This window comes from Sceloporus occidentalis, unplaced genomic scaffold (assembly GCF_023333645.1).
Source record: "Sceloporus occidentalis isolate IW3139 unplaced genomic scaffold, rSceOcc1.0.p SCAF_77, whole genome shotgun sequence".
In the NCBI taxonomy this organism is placed as follows: Eukaryota; Metazoa; Chordata; class Lepidosauria; order Squamata; family Phrynosomatidae; genus Sceloporus; species Sceloporus occidentalis.
The window spans coordinates 4,529,559-4,546,653 of record NW_028317057.1 but is presented as its reverse complement, the minus strand read 5'-3'; the positions used below and the strand labels follow the sequence as shown (position 1 = coordinate 4,546,653).

Below are 17,095 nucleotides of genomic sequence, written 5' to 3'. Positions count from 1 at the left end.
TCTCAGTAGTCACCTTGGTTTAACGTTTAAATTCTGCAGTTGTGAATAATTTGTAAGAGAAAGGGTCTTTTAATATATATATATATATATATATATAAAAAAAAGGTACTCTAATACTTGGAAATGTCAGGAACAGCGTTTAAAAATGGTCTTACCCAGAATCACTTGTGTCTGGACAACCTCCCGCTGTTATAATCAGTCCTCTGGAACAGGCTGCACAAATCGGTCCCTGCAATTAACCAGAAGAGCTCACATATAGATTTGGCGGAAATAAACATATACCTTCTGTATGTAATGATGCTCAGCTGTGTGCTTAATAAGTGGTTAGATTTCCTTTGCTTTTCCTCTGAATAAATCGTTAATTTGCTATCCATCCTTTCCTAGGCTGATTATAGACTAATGCAGTCTTACTTTTCTTTCTATTTTTTGTTTAATATAGGGATGACTAATCCTGGATTAACTATAGAAAATGAAACCTAGGGCTTCTGGGTGCCGGCGATGGTAAAAGAAAGTAAGGACATGCTTTGGTATTCTTGGTCATTCTGTTGGCTTTGTATGTTTATTGTTATTCATTCGGTGGTAACATCTGGTAACTTTTAGATTTCATAGGCTTCCATAAATAAGTTGATGTAGGAGTTGAGTGAGGTTAGAGGTTTGCTGGAGGGACAGAGCCTTACCCAGAATTTTTATGTGACATTAACGCATGTTGTTAGCGGATTATGCATCTTGGTAAGGCCTTAGAGGAGCAATGCATTTTACTTCATTTATAACCATGATTCTGCAATGCATTCATACATTATAGTAACTTTATGGGCTGTAGAAGACATTCTGTGCTCCTAGGAACAAAAACCATAAGGGGCAAAGATATTTGGGCCTTCAAAAGGGACTGTCCCTCCTAATCAGGGACACTTGTGAGGAGTCAGAATTTAACTGATTTTAGGAAAATTACTAGTACCGGACTTGCGGAAACCAATGGATCCAATGAGAGAACTCCTCAAAATCAACATTCACAACAGTGATGGTAGTAGCATCAAGTAAAATATTCAATTGTCCATCGTACTTAAGATTAATGTCCATCAGTTGATTTGCTATTTTAATTCTACCCCGCAGGTTTGAAATCGGTCTCTAGGGACAAAGGCAAAGAAGATGTCACCCTCCCATTGGCTTATATTGCATCCGTACCATGGTGGATGTGATCACCAAAATTGGCAGCAGCGTCTGATTGGCTCTCTCCATTACTGCTTCAAACATGACTAACACTGAATCTAGTATTATATTAGCATCGGGAAACATGCACATGCCGAAATCCATCGTGGTTATTCAAGTACTATCATGTAAAGGAGAAGGCAGTCTCTATAGTACAAACAGTCCTGTGTTGTATACAATGTAAGGTTGTATTTTGACTGTGTTTTTATGAAATAGAGCACAAACATTATTGTGATTCCTCATCCAAGAATGAACATCCTTCTATATATTCTATTTATTGGGTGCAAATAGTGCAAAGTTTTGGAAAGGAAAATAATGACAACAAAGTATATGTAACAGCAGTATATATTGATGATACCCACTAACTGTTACTGATTATATCAATTATAAGATGATATCTGACAAATATAGAGTTTATATTTATTTTGTTTTTAAAAAAATCTGGATTATAATATATGAACAATGAACCAAAATATTGTTTAGAATGTATTGATCTATCCATTTTTAATCAGTATTCTGAAATATACGTAAAAATCTACAAAGCATATATATTTTTTTCCCTCTTAAGCAGTCGGCTTCTAGCTGAACAAGAAATCTGAGTTTAAAATCATTAAAACCATTAGTTTCCATGGAAGGTTACATTACATTTATTTATATAGCGCCAGCAGATTTCATAGCGCTGTTACAACAGAATCAGTAGAATCATTAAAAAAATACAGACAATATCAAACTGATAGAAAAGGAGAAGGTTTTTAGGAAGGATAATTTAATTTCCACTAAACCGCATGTTGCAGCATCTTCAGAAATGCCTGGGTTTTGAAGGAATGTAAGCAACATCTACTAATATCACAAATTCATATTGTAATTTTTTGTACATTATTCCCATTCCTACAGGACTGGTGAATAAGGTGGTGAAGACTGGGTTCAGAGCACAAATTGTAAATGTTTCTCAGCAAATGTAAATGATAGAATTGTTGCGTATTGGTGGACTGGTGGCTGGCTGTGTTGGGTTGATTTGAGCTATTCCTGGAACCATACTTTGCATGTTACAGATTTTACAATGCTTAGTGTTATGGAATTAAAGTATTAACAGTTGCACTGCTGAAACCCCCAGTGGTCAGTGAATATCATGATTCATCACCAATTCAGCATTAACCAGAGTCAATTCTTCAAAACAAAAAAAAGCACAAGACGACATCATACTATAACATGGGACATATAAAGCATGTCCCCAACATTGTGAATACAAACAATTCAATGCTTTTTTGCCATATAATGTGCTGTAACACTTTTAACCAATGGACCTGCATGGATCCGATACCCAGTTTTTGTATTTTTTCTTAATGAAAAGCTTTGCCTGGAAAATCTCATTCAAGACCATATAAAAGTGATTAGATAATCATCAGATATACTTATCTACTTATCGTCATCAGCAGAAGTAAAACATTCCGGCTACAGTTATGGGAATGATCATTCCTTATTTGATTTTAATAACAATGAACCAAAGAAGACACAAATGGAAGAAAAAACCCAGAAAAAACATGGAAAAAAACATACAATCTGTAGACAGTAAACAAATGGAATTTTCAACAGTGAATATAGCTTGTCTATAGTGGCCGAAGGTCCTTCTGGGTTTGTTCTGTCTCGGGGTTATGCCATACACTTTTAATACTACAAATTGAAATCAATTATTGTACAGGGTCATCTAATTTAGGTATTTTGGTCTATACGCAAGAACCCAAGGCTGTGATGACTTTACGATGGTCCCAGGAAGTTTTTCATTTCTGAAGACTGATCCATAAATTTAGCATATCAGCCTAGTTTTTACTTTTTCCGTCATACCCACTATGATTTACCTGAGTGGGTCCTGTGAAGATCTTCATTTATAGTAAATAATGTAAATTGCTCTCTTATTGTTCATTTTTTTAATGAACTTAGAAAAAAATAGGAATTCCATTACAATCCTAGAAAGAAAGACTGAGGAACGGTTACAGGAAAGATTTCATACACATTGTTAAATATTAAATATATTTTATTAGTATATAGATTGTGTTGTGCCAATCTAAATCAATGATCTAGACATCAGAAGATAATACAGAACATCCATGAAATTACATTCAGTTTTATGAAAAACTTTTACAATTTTCTTACAGAGATGATAGTATTTCCCCCCCAGAGTGTAAGCTGGAAATTCAGAAATTGTGTTATTAACTAACAGTTCTAAGAAAGGAAATACATCAGATCAAATAATCAGATCAGTCAAGAAGCTGAGGAATCTTCAAAGGAAACATCATTGTCTTACTCCATGGAATCCTTCAACTAAATAGCAACAATGGGAAATTGATGTGAACTAAAAAGAGGCTTTAATCTTAATACTTTTTCTCCTTTTTTATTTGCTCTTGGAAAAGGTCTGAACGTAAATGTAAGGTAGACGCCAAACTATTTTAAATGCTGTTTAAGATTGTTATCTTCAGTTTTGTTCATGAACGTGGACACTTGGCTTTCAGACTATTATCTATTAAAAATTAATAAATATTAAATATATCTAACAATTTTGTGGTCTGTTAAGTAATATTGTTGTGTGTTCTGATGTGATAAAAAGTAGAAATGTTGGGTTTATTCAGTATAAAAGATCAAGCTTTATATAATCCCTGCAGAGAATTACACCTTTTTTTTCAGATATGTTCTGTATTTGGCAATTTTAATTCCCCTTTTAATCTGTTAAAAGAAATTGAAAATAAATGCTACCCAAAATATTAAAAAGTTCTATTATCGTTTTATCTAAAAGCCATTTTATTATTTTGCTTTATACATTGCCTTTTTGCTTATTTTATTTTTGTAATTATGTCAATGTTTCTTGCATTATTCAAATATATTGTATTTTTTAAATCTTTTTTGTGTTAGTAAATCTTTAATTTAGTGACTGCTTGGAAAATTATATTTAGCAGTGATCTTATCACCATAGTAACCATTCAAACAGTGGAAAGTCTCCACTGATTGGGTCATTTCATTAGTTGCTATGGTGATAAGACCAGTTTTCACCATAGATACATCTATGGTGATAAATCTTCTTATTCCGCGAATATTCGCCTGTTCTCATGTTCTTTTTGGGCGAATGTTCGCGTACGTTCTTTTTTTTTTTTTTTAGCAGGGTTTAATATGGGGTTAACACAGTATAAAAATGCAGCAGCTTTCGTGCCAGGATTTTAAAACTCTGTAAGAGCTACTCTATTGGCTGCTTGCAGGGGGCTCCTCTGCCATGAACCAATGAAGGGCAACTGCTCTTCATCGTTGATGCCAGACGAGCCCCCGGTGGCGACCAATACAGTCGCTCTTATGGACCTTTAACTCATGACGCCGAAGCCATTAGTCCCCCTAGACAGAGTTGCTCCGAGCTCTACCTCCTCCTGCGCTTTGGCAGGTAGAGCTCGGAGCAACTTAGCTTGGGGAGACCATTGGTCTCCAGGAGTTTAAGGTCCATATGAACGACTCATTTGGTCGCTGGCAGGGTCCTCCTCTGGCATCAATACCGGTGACCAATAGAGTAGCACATTAAGACCTTTAACTTCTGATGCCGAAACTAAGCCTGGAGGGTTTCAAGAGTTGATCCCAAGGCCAAGTTTCAGCGTCAGGAGTTAAAAAGGAGTATAAACGACTACCCTTCATTGGCAGCTGCCCTTCATTGGGCAACCAACAGAGCCGCTCGTACGGACCTTTAACGCCTGGTGTGATCCTACGGATACCCATTCCCGTTTACCCCTGCGATGCTGCATAGAGAAGGTAGGCTAGAGGCAGTAGGAAGGGATCAGGGAGATTAGGTAAGAGATATTAACGAAGATGAACACGAAGATTCTTTATTGTGCTTCTTCATGTATGTTTACTCGCCGCCATATTAGTTTATTTGGTAGTCTGTTTGAACAACGAAAAAACACACTATTCGCGTTCGTTTTCATGTTCTCTTGATTAAGAATGCACAAGTCTACTTATTATGCCTGTTGCGTAACACCTTTGGTCTTTAAGAAATACGAGGCTGATGAGCAGGAAATATCGCAGAGTTGTTCTACACAGGAAGGGAAATACACAAAACATGTCATTCAAGTTTACTTGATATACTCTGAAAATCGGCAACAATATAAAACAGTCTTGTGTTTGTCTAAGTACAGGTAGGTTAACAAAGTTAAATATCAACTTTAAACATTATCTTTTATTTGAAAAATACACGGATCAGCCTTAACATTATGACAACCTGGCTAATATTGTGTAGGTCACCCTTTTGCTGCCAAAACAGCCCTGACTCGTTGGGGCATGGACTCCACTAGCTCTCTGAAGGTGTGGTGTGGTATCTGGCACCAAGACGTTAGCAGCAGATCCTTTAAGTCCTGTAAGTTGCAAGGGGGGGCCTCCATGGATGCATCCTGGTGCCATGTGTTCTAGGGGTAATCGACACACAGTTTTTATGTTCACATGCCCATTGTAGGCGCTTTTGGCAGTGAACAGTGTTCAGCATGGGCACCCTGACTGGTCTGCGGCTACGCAGCTCCATAAGCAACAAACTGCGATGCACTGTGTGTTCTGACACCTTTCTTTTAGAACCAGCATTTTCAGCAATTTGAGCTACAGTAGCTCACCTGTTAGAGTTGACCCCACAGGCCAGCCTTCGCCCTCCGTGTGCAGTGATGAGCCTTGGCCACCCATGACCCTGTCGCTGGTTCATGGCTTTTCCTTCCTTGGACCACTTTTGATAGGTACTGACCACTGCAGACCGGGAACAGCTGACGTTTTGGAGATGCTCTGACCCAATTGTCTAGCCATCACAATTTGGCCCTTGTCAAAGTCACTCAGATCCTTACGCTTTACCATGTTTCCTGCTTCTAACACCTTCTAACAACTTTAAGGACCAAATGTTCACTTGCTTCCTAATATATGCCCCCCACTGACAGGTGCCATGATAACTAGATTATCAGTGTCATTCACTTCACCTGTCAGTGTATATTTTAATTATAACGCTTCTTTTTCACCTACTCAATTAATAAAAACCTTTGAAAATGCGCTTATAATAAATAATTTATTTTCTTAAAGGAGAACTGTGCTCTCGGCTTTTAGCATAACCGATGTAATTTAATGCCTATAGCGTTCGACAATCAATGTAATTCTTGGTAAGATATTTACTTTAAAATCTACATCAGGGAAGCTGGATATGCAAACGTTCATCCTGAGAAGCAGCACAAAATTTCCAGTACAAAAGGCTTCCTTTCAAGCGCTTTATCAAAAAAGATATTTGTCATACTGAAACAGGAGAGGAACTTCTCCAAACTGTTGCCACAAAGTTTAAAGTGAAGAACTAATCTAAAATGTCATTGTATGTTATGGGGGCAGAATAACCAGATTTGGAAAAAAATGGTTTGGAAATAGCAAAACGCTACTTGTAACTATTGCCCTAGAACTTGCAAAAAATGGTGTATTTCTAAACTCAGGACAAATAGTAGATTCTATTTAGCAGGTTTTTCCATTAGCTTTTATAGAGGAGTAAAATATTTTCCTTTTTTCTAAATTCACCGTATTTTATAGTAAATTATATGATACAATCAAACAGCCATTCTTGTCCTGAAAAAAAACAGGTTATAACTTGCGTGTGTTCAGTAAATGAGAAAGAAGGAAATTACAGCTAAACACGAGCAGCCATTGTAACGAAGGGTACCAAAAAATAAAATCCGCCTTTGTCACGAAGGGGTTAAAGTCTTTCTCATACAGCGAGGTCTATGTATGAAGTGGATATAGAGACAAAAAGATGATCATTGTTAACCTTATTTGCATGCGCCTACCCAGAATCCATTGCTGTGGTGTCAGCACAAAAGGTTTAGGGGTTCCGGCTGGCGTGTAGATCAGTGCTTAATGCCTCTGCTACCCACTTCATTTCAAGCGAGGGTTTTTCTCATCACGTTTACCCCACCATAACTTATGTTGTGTGTCAAATACTTGGGGTTTTGTGCATTTATAGCAATATTTACCTGCTCTGCTTTTTGGTGTGTGTATGCATCAAATGATAGCAGTCCTGCGTTGTGAGTGGAGTGGTGTGATGATGCCTGACTTGGGGGGATTGGGTGTTAATTGAAGGGATCTATTTTACTGCTGACAAAAGTGAGCATGCTGTAGCTGGAAAATAAGAAACTGAGAAGTCTCTCTCTAGAGGGTACATTTGTATAGAATATTAGGTCAGGGTATGGGTAACATTGTTTATTCAGGAGGCTCAATGGATCATTCCTTTAAATACGAAATGCGGTATAAATGAGTTAACCATGTCTTTAATACTCTGGTTCCTCTTTCCCACCCGTCCTGTTTTTCTTTTGGCCGCACTCTTACTTGTATGATAGCCTTTGACTGCTCATGGGCAAGTGCTGGAGCAGCCATCAGCCATTTCTGTATACAACCGGCCTTCTAATCAACGATTCCTCCACTCAGTCCACTTTATGCGATACTCCAGGGGTTAATCTGGTATCTTCCTTTATTTCCTCTAGTATAGAGAACGAGTAATGATTTAACACTCTATAGTGACGTGTCATCTAGATCGAAAAAAGCATGGGGGGGGGGGATTATTTGGTTGCATCCCTAATTTACATACACATTTTCAATCGTTATAACTCCCAGAGTCACCACAACTGCATATTCACAGGGAATCTCGAGACGTATGTCTGGTGAGCGGCTCCGTTCCGCATATCCCTGCATAGTAACCGATTACATTATACATTTCAGCAGGGAAGGCATTTCAAACAGACGAAGTTAACAGGGATAGGTCGGGCGGTGGACATTTCATTGACATTCATGAGCACTGTGGCAATATAAAGGCGTCCTCAAAGGCATACCAAGAAAATCGCAGCAGATCCAGGCTAAGAGAGCAAAACCTGGAGCAATCTGTAGCGCTGATCAGTTGTTTTCTATGGTGAAGGACCGGCGTCATTGAAATGCATTGCGTGTATCGTCAAAGTAAGAAAACGTGAACACGGAAGAAAACTATTTCAGCCTTTATTTACAAAAAGCTTTAAAAACAAATAATATCCTTTTGTTTGCAAACATTGTTTTTCCATATGCTTTAAAAAAAGGACCGCTGTTACAATATTGTAACGTGAAAGAAAAAACAAAGATTTCAAAAGTATAAAGATTTGCTGGTATTTTCATAGATGGTGACAGTGTGTGGACAACACACACATTTTGGTTTTGGGAAAGATCAATTAGCCATTACGAAAAAAAAAATGTCTTGTACTACCAATTATCTTTGAAAAGAATGGCTAAAAATATACCTTACTGCAGTCTACACGGACAATATATAAAAAATATATTGAAAAGAAATTGTGAAAAACGTCATATTACGTGACAGCTGCAATACCGTCCAGCTACAACTTCCAACATTTTTGTTGTTACAACAAATAATTAACACATCTTTGTAGCAAATACAAAAAAGATATTGTGTATTGTTTTGTGTGAATCAGTACAGCGGAAATTTTGGATACTGTCTTTTTATTTTTGCATAATTCTGTTTTTGAATGAGGCTTTGCTTTTGTTTGTTTGGGGGTTTGTTTGTTTTTTGCTTTAGATGTTGGGTATTTTCAACAATGTATTTTTTTCTGAAAATCAAATACCTAGAATAAATATGATTCCTTAAAAAATAAAAATGGGGGTTATCTGCATAAACAAAAATTGGGATAAAAAAAGCATTTGACTCAGGGAGTGCATTTTATTATGGTAGAAAAGAGTCTACCAGGTCAAATTATCCCTTTAGCCTGAGAAACAAATTGTCACAGGCCAATCTGGAAACTAAAGGGTTCAACATGGAAGTTTTGCAGGGTCCATGTTCAGGATTTGTCATGGTCTCAGCCACTGTGTAAAAATGTTGTTCTGGAGGTTATGGAGACGTGTCTCCAGACATTCAATCCTTGAAAGCCAGAGAACTGAACACCAATGACCAACGAGTCATTCAACCCTCTGGTACCTAAAGAGGTCATCAGGCAAAACACTGGTGCCACTCCATTTGATGCACAGAAATTAAATTTCAAGCCTGAAGGAGATACGCATCAGCATTAAAAGACTAGGTTAACACAGCATCTGTGTAGTGAATCGGAAAAGAACTTGATGGTCCACGCTTGTAAGCTGCTGAACAGGGCTTGACGTTGCTTACTGCTACCAGTTCTGCCAAGTCATGAAAAAGAGAAGAAATTCGGACAACTTCTCTGTGTACCCCTTACTTAAGGATGAGATATCTCCTGATGCATCTAGAGGGAGCGAGAGTGTTGGATGACAGTTATGTAAGGCAAACAGAATACCGTGACACTGATTTAGGTAAAGGCCAGACAATTCCATGTTTGGATGAAGGCAGTGAGTGCCGAAAAGCAGTATTGTGGATGTCCGAGCAATTCAACCGGAGATAAAACATGTACAAAGTAGCTTGGCAATGAAAAAAGTGCTTATTGTTCCTCTGGATGTTACGATTGCTTGTTGGCTTCCTCTTCGTATGCATTCCCTGTCCCATTCTGTACATAAGACGCGCCGGATCCTAAACCATATAGATGGCCACAGTATTTAGCATCGTCTATGTGATCTTCAAAAAACATCTAAAGAAAGGTAAGAAAAAGAATATATACAACGTGTGGCAACTGTTCAAAGAGTTAAACAGAACTGTATAGCCACAAATAAGAGCTTTGATAATAAAAAATGTATGTATGTATGTATGTATGTATGTATGTATGTATGTATGTATGCACAACTGGCAGAAATATCTATTTACTATCCCTAAGTAGCCATAAGTCAAAGAATCTCAAGCACAACAAACTTCTCCAGGTTGGTAGACACAAATTATGACCAAGAACTAATTGAAAATCCATGGAATTCAACTGGCTCACAAAACTGCAACTGAATCCAGTCTGAGCTTGAGAAGAACTTGGTTGAGCATATGGTTTTCTCATTGCAGCCTCGTTTTTCTGAGGGCTGTAACCTACCAGCATCTAGTGTGGCATTCATATATGATACACATGTAATGAGAGACCCTGTCCCCTCCGATCCTACTGATACATAAAAGACAAGCATAAACGAGTGTCCTGGACATTCACATTTGTCCTCTGTTCCTTAAAAATGAATGTGAACAAGTAAAAATGAAAACGCTTGCTTTATAAGGTTTTCTTTTAGGGCACATTGTCCCAGGTAGAAAGGAATAACGGAGAAAATGTCAACTAGCAAAGCTCTACCTAGAATTCATACTAATGGCTTCTAACATGCAAAACCTACGTCTTCTGTGAGGTTTGTGAACAGTCTGGGGCTCTGACAAACTTCCCATGGAGTTTTAGTGTTTGTGTGCTATGCCTTTCACTAGATATCAACTACTTGGGTCATGTCATACTTCTCTCATTTTGAAGAAAGCCATTCCAGTCAGTAGCGAGTCCGAGCCAGCTTGATGCTGAGGTCCTATCCGCTCCAGTTCCAGCTGTTCTGCCACTTCTTGCAGCCCTCCCTGATGACAGCACATATTGAATTGTTACAATAAAAAACTACAGTTGCCCACTGTAAAATTATATATATATGTATATATATAAAAAATAGTATAATTACCCAAACCTCACTGCACACAAAAAAGAGCAGAATTGGAGACAGAACACAATAAAACAGGTATAGCATTAATAATGAATGTAACATTGCATTAATATGCAGCTGATAAACACTCTGTAAAGCAAATATAAACACCGACTTGATTTACCTAAAAGGAGGATACGGTATTTAATATCTAGAACAATAAAACGGCAAGAACCTAATAGAGATGGCAGTCCATGTGGCTGCCATTTTTTGGTGGCCAAGGACAGGAGACACGGAGTAGACTCCAACATTACTCCCGCTGTCTGATTCTCTCTCCCTTCCACTAAGACCTGCTCTGTAAAGTCACTTGAATTATATTTACTCATTAATAACCTACCTTTAGGTTTTTACAGCTTTTCATAAGATATTTGACATCATAAATCACAGGGAAAAAAAGCCGCAGGATTTCAAAGAAGTCAAGTTCTACCTCTGGCAGGTTTGAATTGGTCAGTATCTTTATTAGATAACCAAAGTCATAACCACTGCAACAGAAACAATACAGTAAGTATTAACAACCAGCAACACACAACGGGTTAAATTCACACTGGTCACAGAAGTCACCTGACCCATGATCTGTATATCTAAGCGGGTGCAATCTGGGATCCTAGATGCTGGAATTACATTGTTATCATGGTTTGGTGAAACTTTAATTTCTTCCTTGCTGGTTCATGTTTTGGTCTATAGAAGAGACCCTGGATATAAGAACACCAAGGAAGGGGGGGGGGGGGTCTTGCAATTAGTCTTGAAACAGATTTTATTTCTAACTTGCGTATGGCTATGAAGATGTCAGAAAGAGAATATTAGTTTCCAGGTCTCATCTTTTCCCACACCGATACTGTTACTGCCAACATCATCATCATTATTATCTTTTATTTATATAGCGCCGATTTACGCAGCGCTTCTTACAATACATATATTCAATGGGTCTGACAAGACGAGAACTGACAGACTAAGACAAACCGATACATTAGGTGGAGAGAGCCCGGCTCGCAAGCTTACAATGTTGAGGGAAATGGGGTGACAAACATAAGGCACAGAGAAAGGGTGAGAGGTAGTGTGAGGGTTATCAGCGACGGGTGAGAGGTAGTGTGGGGGTTATCAGTGACGGGTGAGAGGTAGTGTGGGGGTTATCAGTGACGGGTGAGAGGTAGTGTGGGGGTATCAGTGACGGGTGACAAGGAGGTTCCAGCAGCTAAGATGGTGCGGCTTCTCTGAAGAAGTGAGTTATGAGATGTTTCTTGAATGTCAGGAGGGAGGGTGAATAATGAAGGTTCAGTGGAAGTAGATTCCAGAGATATGGGGCAGCCTGAGTGAAATCTTGTAGACGGGAAATGGAAGGGGTAATAAGTGAGGAGGAGAGCCTTAGCCCATGGGCAGGACATAAGGATTGAGTTGGAGAGTATTTGCTTATGAGGGCAGAAATGTATGGAGGAGCCGTGTTATGGAGGGCCCTACATGTTAGTACCAGGATTTTAAATTTAACACTAATGGTAATTGGGAGCCAGTGGAGGATTTCACAGAGTGGGGATGCAGAAGAGGAGCGGCATCCAAGAAAGATAAGCCTAGCAGCAGCGTTTAGGACATCACAATAAACAGCAGGAGGTCACGTAGAACTTGCAGTCATGTAGTACGGCTGAACAGGTGTAAACAGGATTACAGACTTTTGGTTTTGTAATCTGTGATAATCCACTCAATCAGGCGAGACGGAACTGACAAGACCAAGCACGTGGAGGAGAAACCGCACGGAGTGAACACAACAGAGGTGACTTCTACTGATCGGGACTGTCCCAGGTTCTGGAGCTTCTTACAAACCAAAACATGGGCCTTAATAAATAGATGAACATCGCGGTGTTCAGCTCCAACTTGAGGCAGAAACAGATCATTTTCATTAACATTTGCCTGCTACAGATAAAGAAGTCGTATCGTTCTGCATGTCACCATTAGAACTGCAAAGTATTCTGCTAGGGTTTGTAGAACTGCAGAGACCTTGAAAACACACAGTCCTGCTCTGCTTCAGCTCCGAACCCATGAGAAACAAATAAGTATCACAAGTAATTGTAGCAGAACAGATCAGTACTCAATAATTCTACACAGCCCATAATGTCGGTATTTAGATAAGAGTGCACTAATGGCATATCTGTAAATCTATTGTGCTTCCTCTCATGTGGATCTATCAGATGGGAAGGGGTATAAAACTTGCTTTGGGAATCTGGACTACAAATTATATATGCAATAAAATGGTAACATTCCATTTTTTGTCATTTCCAGCATTGGTTTTTCACTTCTCTAAAGAGGAAAAGCAGACTCTGGTCATTAGAAATAGCCTGTTTTTCAGGACTGTATCGTGCAGGGAGTTCTGCAGGATCCTTTCCTCGCTCGGCTTTCTTTTGTCCTCACGCTGCATGGCTTTTGTCCCCCTTGCTATCAAAGCAAAATGAGTCTGCACAGTCTGCATGAAAGTGCACAGGGTTCATGCCTGCTGACCTATAACCTATTTATTTGGAGGGGCAATAAAAAAAAAAACATATGCTGTCCTAGTAATAGGCAAAGGGTGATCATTGTTGAACTTATTTGCATGCGCCTACCCAGAATCCCTTGCGGTTGTGGCAGCGCAATGAGATTTCTGAGGGAGAAACAAGCCTTCTGGCTTGTCTGGTGTCTGTAGATGAGTGTTTAATAATGCTTCTACTACCCCCTTAATTTTAAGTGGAAGGGTTTCCATCACCTTTACCCACCATAGCTTTGGTTATTGGTATTTCTAGTAATAGGAAAGCAGCAACGTTTCGTTTTTTCACACATGAAGGACCAGCCAGCCATTGCTCGATCTGAGCTGGGCTAAGTCAGACCACAGACTCAGCTCATAAACCCCCATACAAGCTGGGCTAGACTCACCAAAAATAAAGAAGAAGGCGGTTTTACCCGAGCGCGACTCTGACTAAAGTCCACAGAAGATGACAGGAGTTTTACAGTAATGTTTTAAACGCCTAAGGTTTCAGAACAAAAATGAAGTACTGATAAAACCTTAGGCAAGTTGTTGAATAATTTAAAAACACTTCTTATAAGACTAAAAAAAAACTAAAAAGCCATGCTTCAAACAGAGCAATACTTTTGTTTTGTAACCCTTAAAGGACAATGGGTTGTCCTTAAACCCATTAAAACAATGCATTGTGAGCCCGTACATGTACAGGCTTTGTCATTAAGGGGTTAAACATGTTAGGGAATACGAAAACACCCTTTGAGTAGAAGTTATACGGGAAAGTACAGTAGAGATACTTGTTCTAAGCAAATCAAGTGAGTAAAAAGCAGACCAATAAAATAATAATAATTGAAAACCACATAAAAATGAAAGCAGATTAGGATGGGCCAATCCTGATGAGACGCAGACAGAGTTATCTCAACCCAAAAAGCCCCAAAAATCTACAATACACACCTATGAAAAGAGAGCCACTTGACGCCTTCACACAGCACTACTCCTGAGGTCATAAACAACTCTGCAAAGTACTGCGTTTCGATGCCTTCATCTTCATGCTTCTTAAACTGGATCCCAGAGGTTGTGAGCAGCTCTATAGAATCCTGCGCGTACATGTCTTCCCTTAAATAGGAGGGAGAACGAGAAATGAAATTGTTAATAATAAAGTCTTTTGTTTTTGCGCACACCCACATTGCTATTCTAGAAAAATGCATTTCCTTTGTGGAAACAGCAGCAGAGAGAATACAGATAAATGGGAAAAATCTTCAAATAGAATAACGTCTTACTTATGTATCCAATGCACAGGTAAACCGGTGCCCCCTACAAGTTAATTACTAGCCATTTTAATATGGGTTTGAGTCAATTAAATTACTGGCATTATTTTAATAGAATTTGGCTATAATGGAATATTTTCTCCTATACAGGGGGTCAGCTATACTATGTATATATCACCCAAATGATGTCCTCGCTGGCACCAAAAATAATGTAATGGCAGGGAAGACCTCCCTAAAATTACAAATAAAGCCGCAATATATATTTTCCTGCCCAAAATTAAAATAAATCGTGAGATCCCAGATAAAATGTGTGGACAGGGAGAGCAAACTGTTGTGAAGTTGAAGCATTGTGACTTCAGGCCACAAGGGTCACAGAAATGACATTGTTTTTAATCTAAGTGTAATTATGCATTGGAAAAAAAATGTATAGCATTATATTTTAATAAAGAAAAAAATCTTGCATAGTTTTTATTTCTAAATTTTACGCCAAGTCTCCAGAAGTATTGTAAAGACTAAAAACTAAAATAACGGTTTTGTTTCCACATTCTGAAAATTCCCCAAAGCCCGGACTCACGTTAGATTAAATTTAAAATTAAACTGCCATGTTGAGGTTCCCGGCGGGTATTCTCCTTGTTCATTCATAAACGTCAGCCCCAGTTGGATGATCTTTAGTAAGTCTACGTTGCAGCGCAAAAGTTGGTATTGATAGTCAGCATTGCTCCTGAATTCCCCTATTGGTCTCGCAACAACCCCTGGAAACTCTGTGTCCTAGAAAAACAGAGACGGAAAAAAACAAAAATAAGAAAAACCTTCTGAAAGTAGCATATGCCATATGTCCAAGTACAAAAGGATTTTATATATAATATATACAGAGATATATATATATATATATACGGTATATATATATGCACACACACACACACTATCTGTATAAGAAATAAAAAGCATTTCCTCCGTGCACAGCACAATCTTTAAGTCTTATCTTGATCTGTACAAAACCATGTAACAATCAGGTTTAACTCATGAAAGGGAGAGCTGTCAGGAGAGCTGGCAGAAGGGTTGTGGTTATAACACATCCAGTTCACTTGCCATTAAAAAGAGCCAACCTTGGTATGTTTCTCCAGCACAAAAGACTGAGCTAGCCCTGTACAATGCATAATTCAATGAAATCCGACTTCATTATACATTATACAGGGCCGGCCAAACTCTTCCCGCACGAGAAGCTCCCAGGGCTTGTTGTATAATGTCAGGTCATGTCAGCAAACTGCAGATAGCTCCGCGTATTCGCATCAGCAGATCTGCCGTTAACCAGAAAGTCAGTGTTTTTGGGGTGTTTTTATGTCATTCTCAGGCAGTATTTGGGGTTCACCGACGACGGGATTCTATCTATTCTAAGCCAGCTGCTCCACACCACTCATCGCAGGCGCGTCCCGGGTGTACAGCGCCAAGACTTAGCATTTAATCGCACGCGTTTCATGGAGACCCCTTATCAGTCTCCGTAGACGTTCAGCTGGAAGTCTTGGGCGTTACCCCCGCCGTTTTTATCATAGAAATGAAACCGAAGTAATTCTTTGAAGAATCAGATTGCTTCTGGGCTGGGCTGCTCTGGACACATTGCATTGATTTTCGCAAAGTGATACTGAGACAAGCGAACCTTTGACCATGAATCGCTTTGCAATAACGCTTCACTGCCCTGGTTGCTATGGTGACAGCCACCTTTATCATTTTGCACCAGGACAGCTCCTCGCACATACCCCGATGTATACCGCTAATTAACCTAGAAGTAATTATCTCTTACAACATCACCAGAATAAAGCCCGTATTAGACTTTTCTCACAGTAACAAATTTTATTTTATAAAAAACATGATAAATCGTAGAAGAAGCAAAGGGAAAATAATCCCCACCAGTAGGACACACATATCCCAGCAGAGCAAACGACATATTATTTGATGCTTTGAGATGTATGTACAGAAAATTCAACCTCCGCTCTACGCAGAATAACCTAATTTTAAAAGGAATCGGTTCTAGCGAAACCCCTAAACATACCATTGCAACATAATTATACTTGCGTATAACTTGGCGGATTCTTCTCATCTGTTCATCCAGGTTGAAGGCCCAGACTTCGCAGATCCGCTGGCTGTGGTCCACCGTTGCAGCTGGCATAGTGGGGATGGGGGAGGGCCTCAGAGGCAGGCATCAAAATGTTACAGCCGACGACAGAAGAATCTCATAGGCGACGGTCCTCAAACTCACACGCAAAGCTAAAGAGAGGAGACGTTTCCCTTTTAAAGGTAATGGAGGTGCAGGCATGTGACGTCATAACATATTAAAGGGAAACTGGCAAACAGGAGCCTGTTTTGAGGCAATAAATAAAGCGGCCGATCAGTCTTTCCACTAAATGATGACGGGACAAGTCTAGATTTCACGGGGGCTACTGCTTATATAGATCGGTGCTGCAGGCAGTGACGTTTCAGTACTATGAGGGTGAGTAGCTGCCCTTCCTCTCCATGGTTTGATGACTTGTTACTG

General features: G+C 39.1%; 2 protein-coding genes across 3 annotated transcripts in view; one reads left to right on the top strand and one right to left on the bottom strand.

Moving 5' to 3' along the window:
* LOC149285599 (palmitoyltransferase ZDHHC2-like) overlaps nt 1–480 on the top strand; it is a 38,614-nt gene extending 38,134 nt beyond the window's left edge. Inside the window, exon 12 of the mRNA XM_089495157.1 lies at nt 440–480. Within this exon, the coding sequence (XP_089351283.1) occupies nt 440–480 (41 nt within the window). The remainder of the gene's footprint in view (nt 1–439) is intronic.
* Nucleotides 481–9,680: 9,200 nt separating this feature from the next.
* Nucleotides 9,681–16,729, bottom strand: LOC149285598 (CCR4-NOT transcription complex subunit 7). Of its 2 annotated transcripts, none has more exons than XM_089495158.1 (6): nt 16,613–16,729; nt 15,140–15,333; nt 14,252–14,491; nt 11,159–11,303; nt 10,592–10,702; nt 9,681–9,809 (listed from the first exon to the last, which is right to left on the bottom strand). In XM_089495158.1, the coding sequence occupies exons 1-6, from the start codon at nt 16,727–16,729 to the stop codon at nt 9,681–9,683; spliced, it is 936 nt and encodes a 311-aa protein (XP_089351284.1). The 2 variants fall into 2 exon arrangements, with proteins under 2 accessions (XP_089351284.1, XP_089351285.1); XM_089495159.1 differs by having other exon boundaries at nt 14,252–14,413.
* Between the last annotated feature and the right edge of the window lie 366 nt (nt 16,730–17,095).

What these genes read in the sequence shown, in the direction of transcription:
- LOC149285598 (XM_089495158.1), bottom strand. Translation starts at nt 16,729, where the DNA reads ATGCCAGCTGCAACGGTGGACCACAGCCAGCGGATCTGCGAAGTCTGG. An exon ending in AGTATAATTATGTTGCAATG is followed by an intron (nt 15,334 to 16,612) that starts GTATGTTTAGGG and finishes CTGTTTTTCTAG; the next exon opens with GACACAGAGTTTCCAGGGGT. An exon ending in AATTTTAAATTTAATCTAAC is followed by an intron (nt 14,492 to 15,139) that starts GTGAGTCCGGGC and finishes GCATTTTTCTAG; the next exon opens with AATAGCAATGTGGGTGTGCG.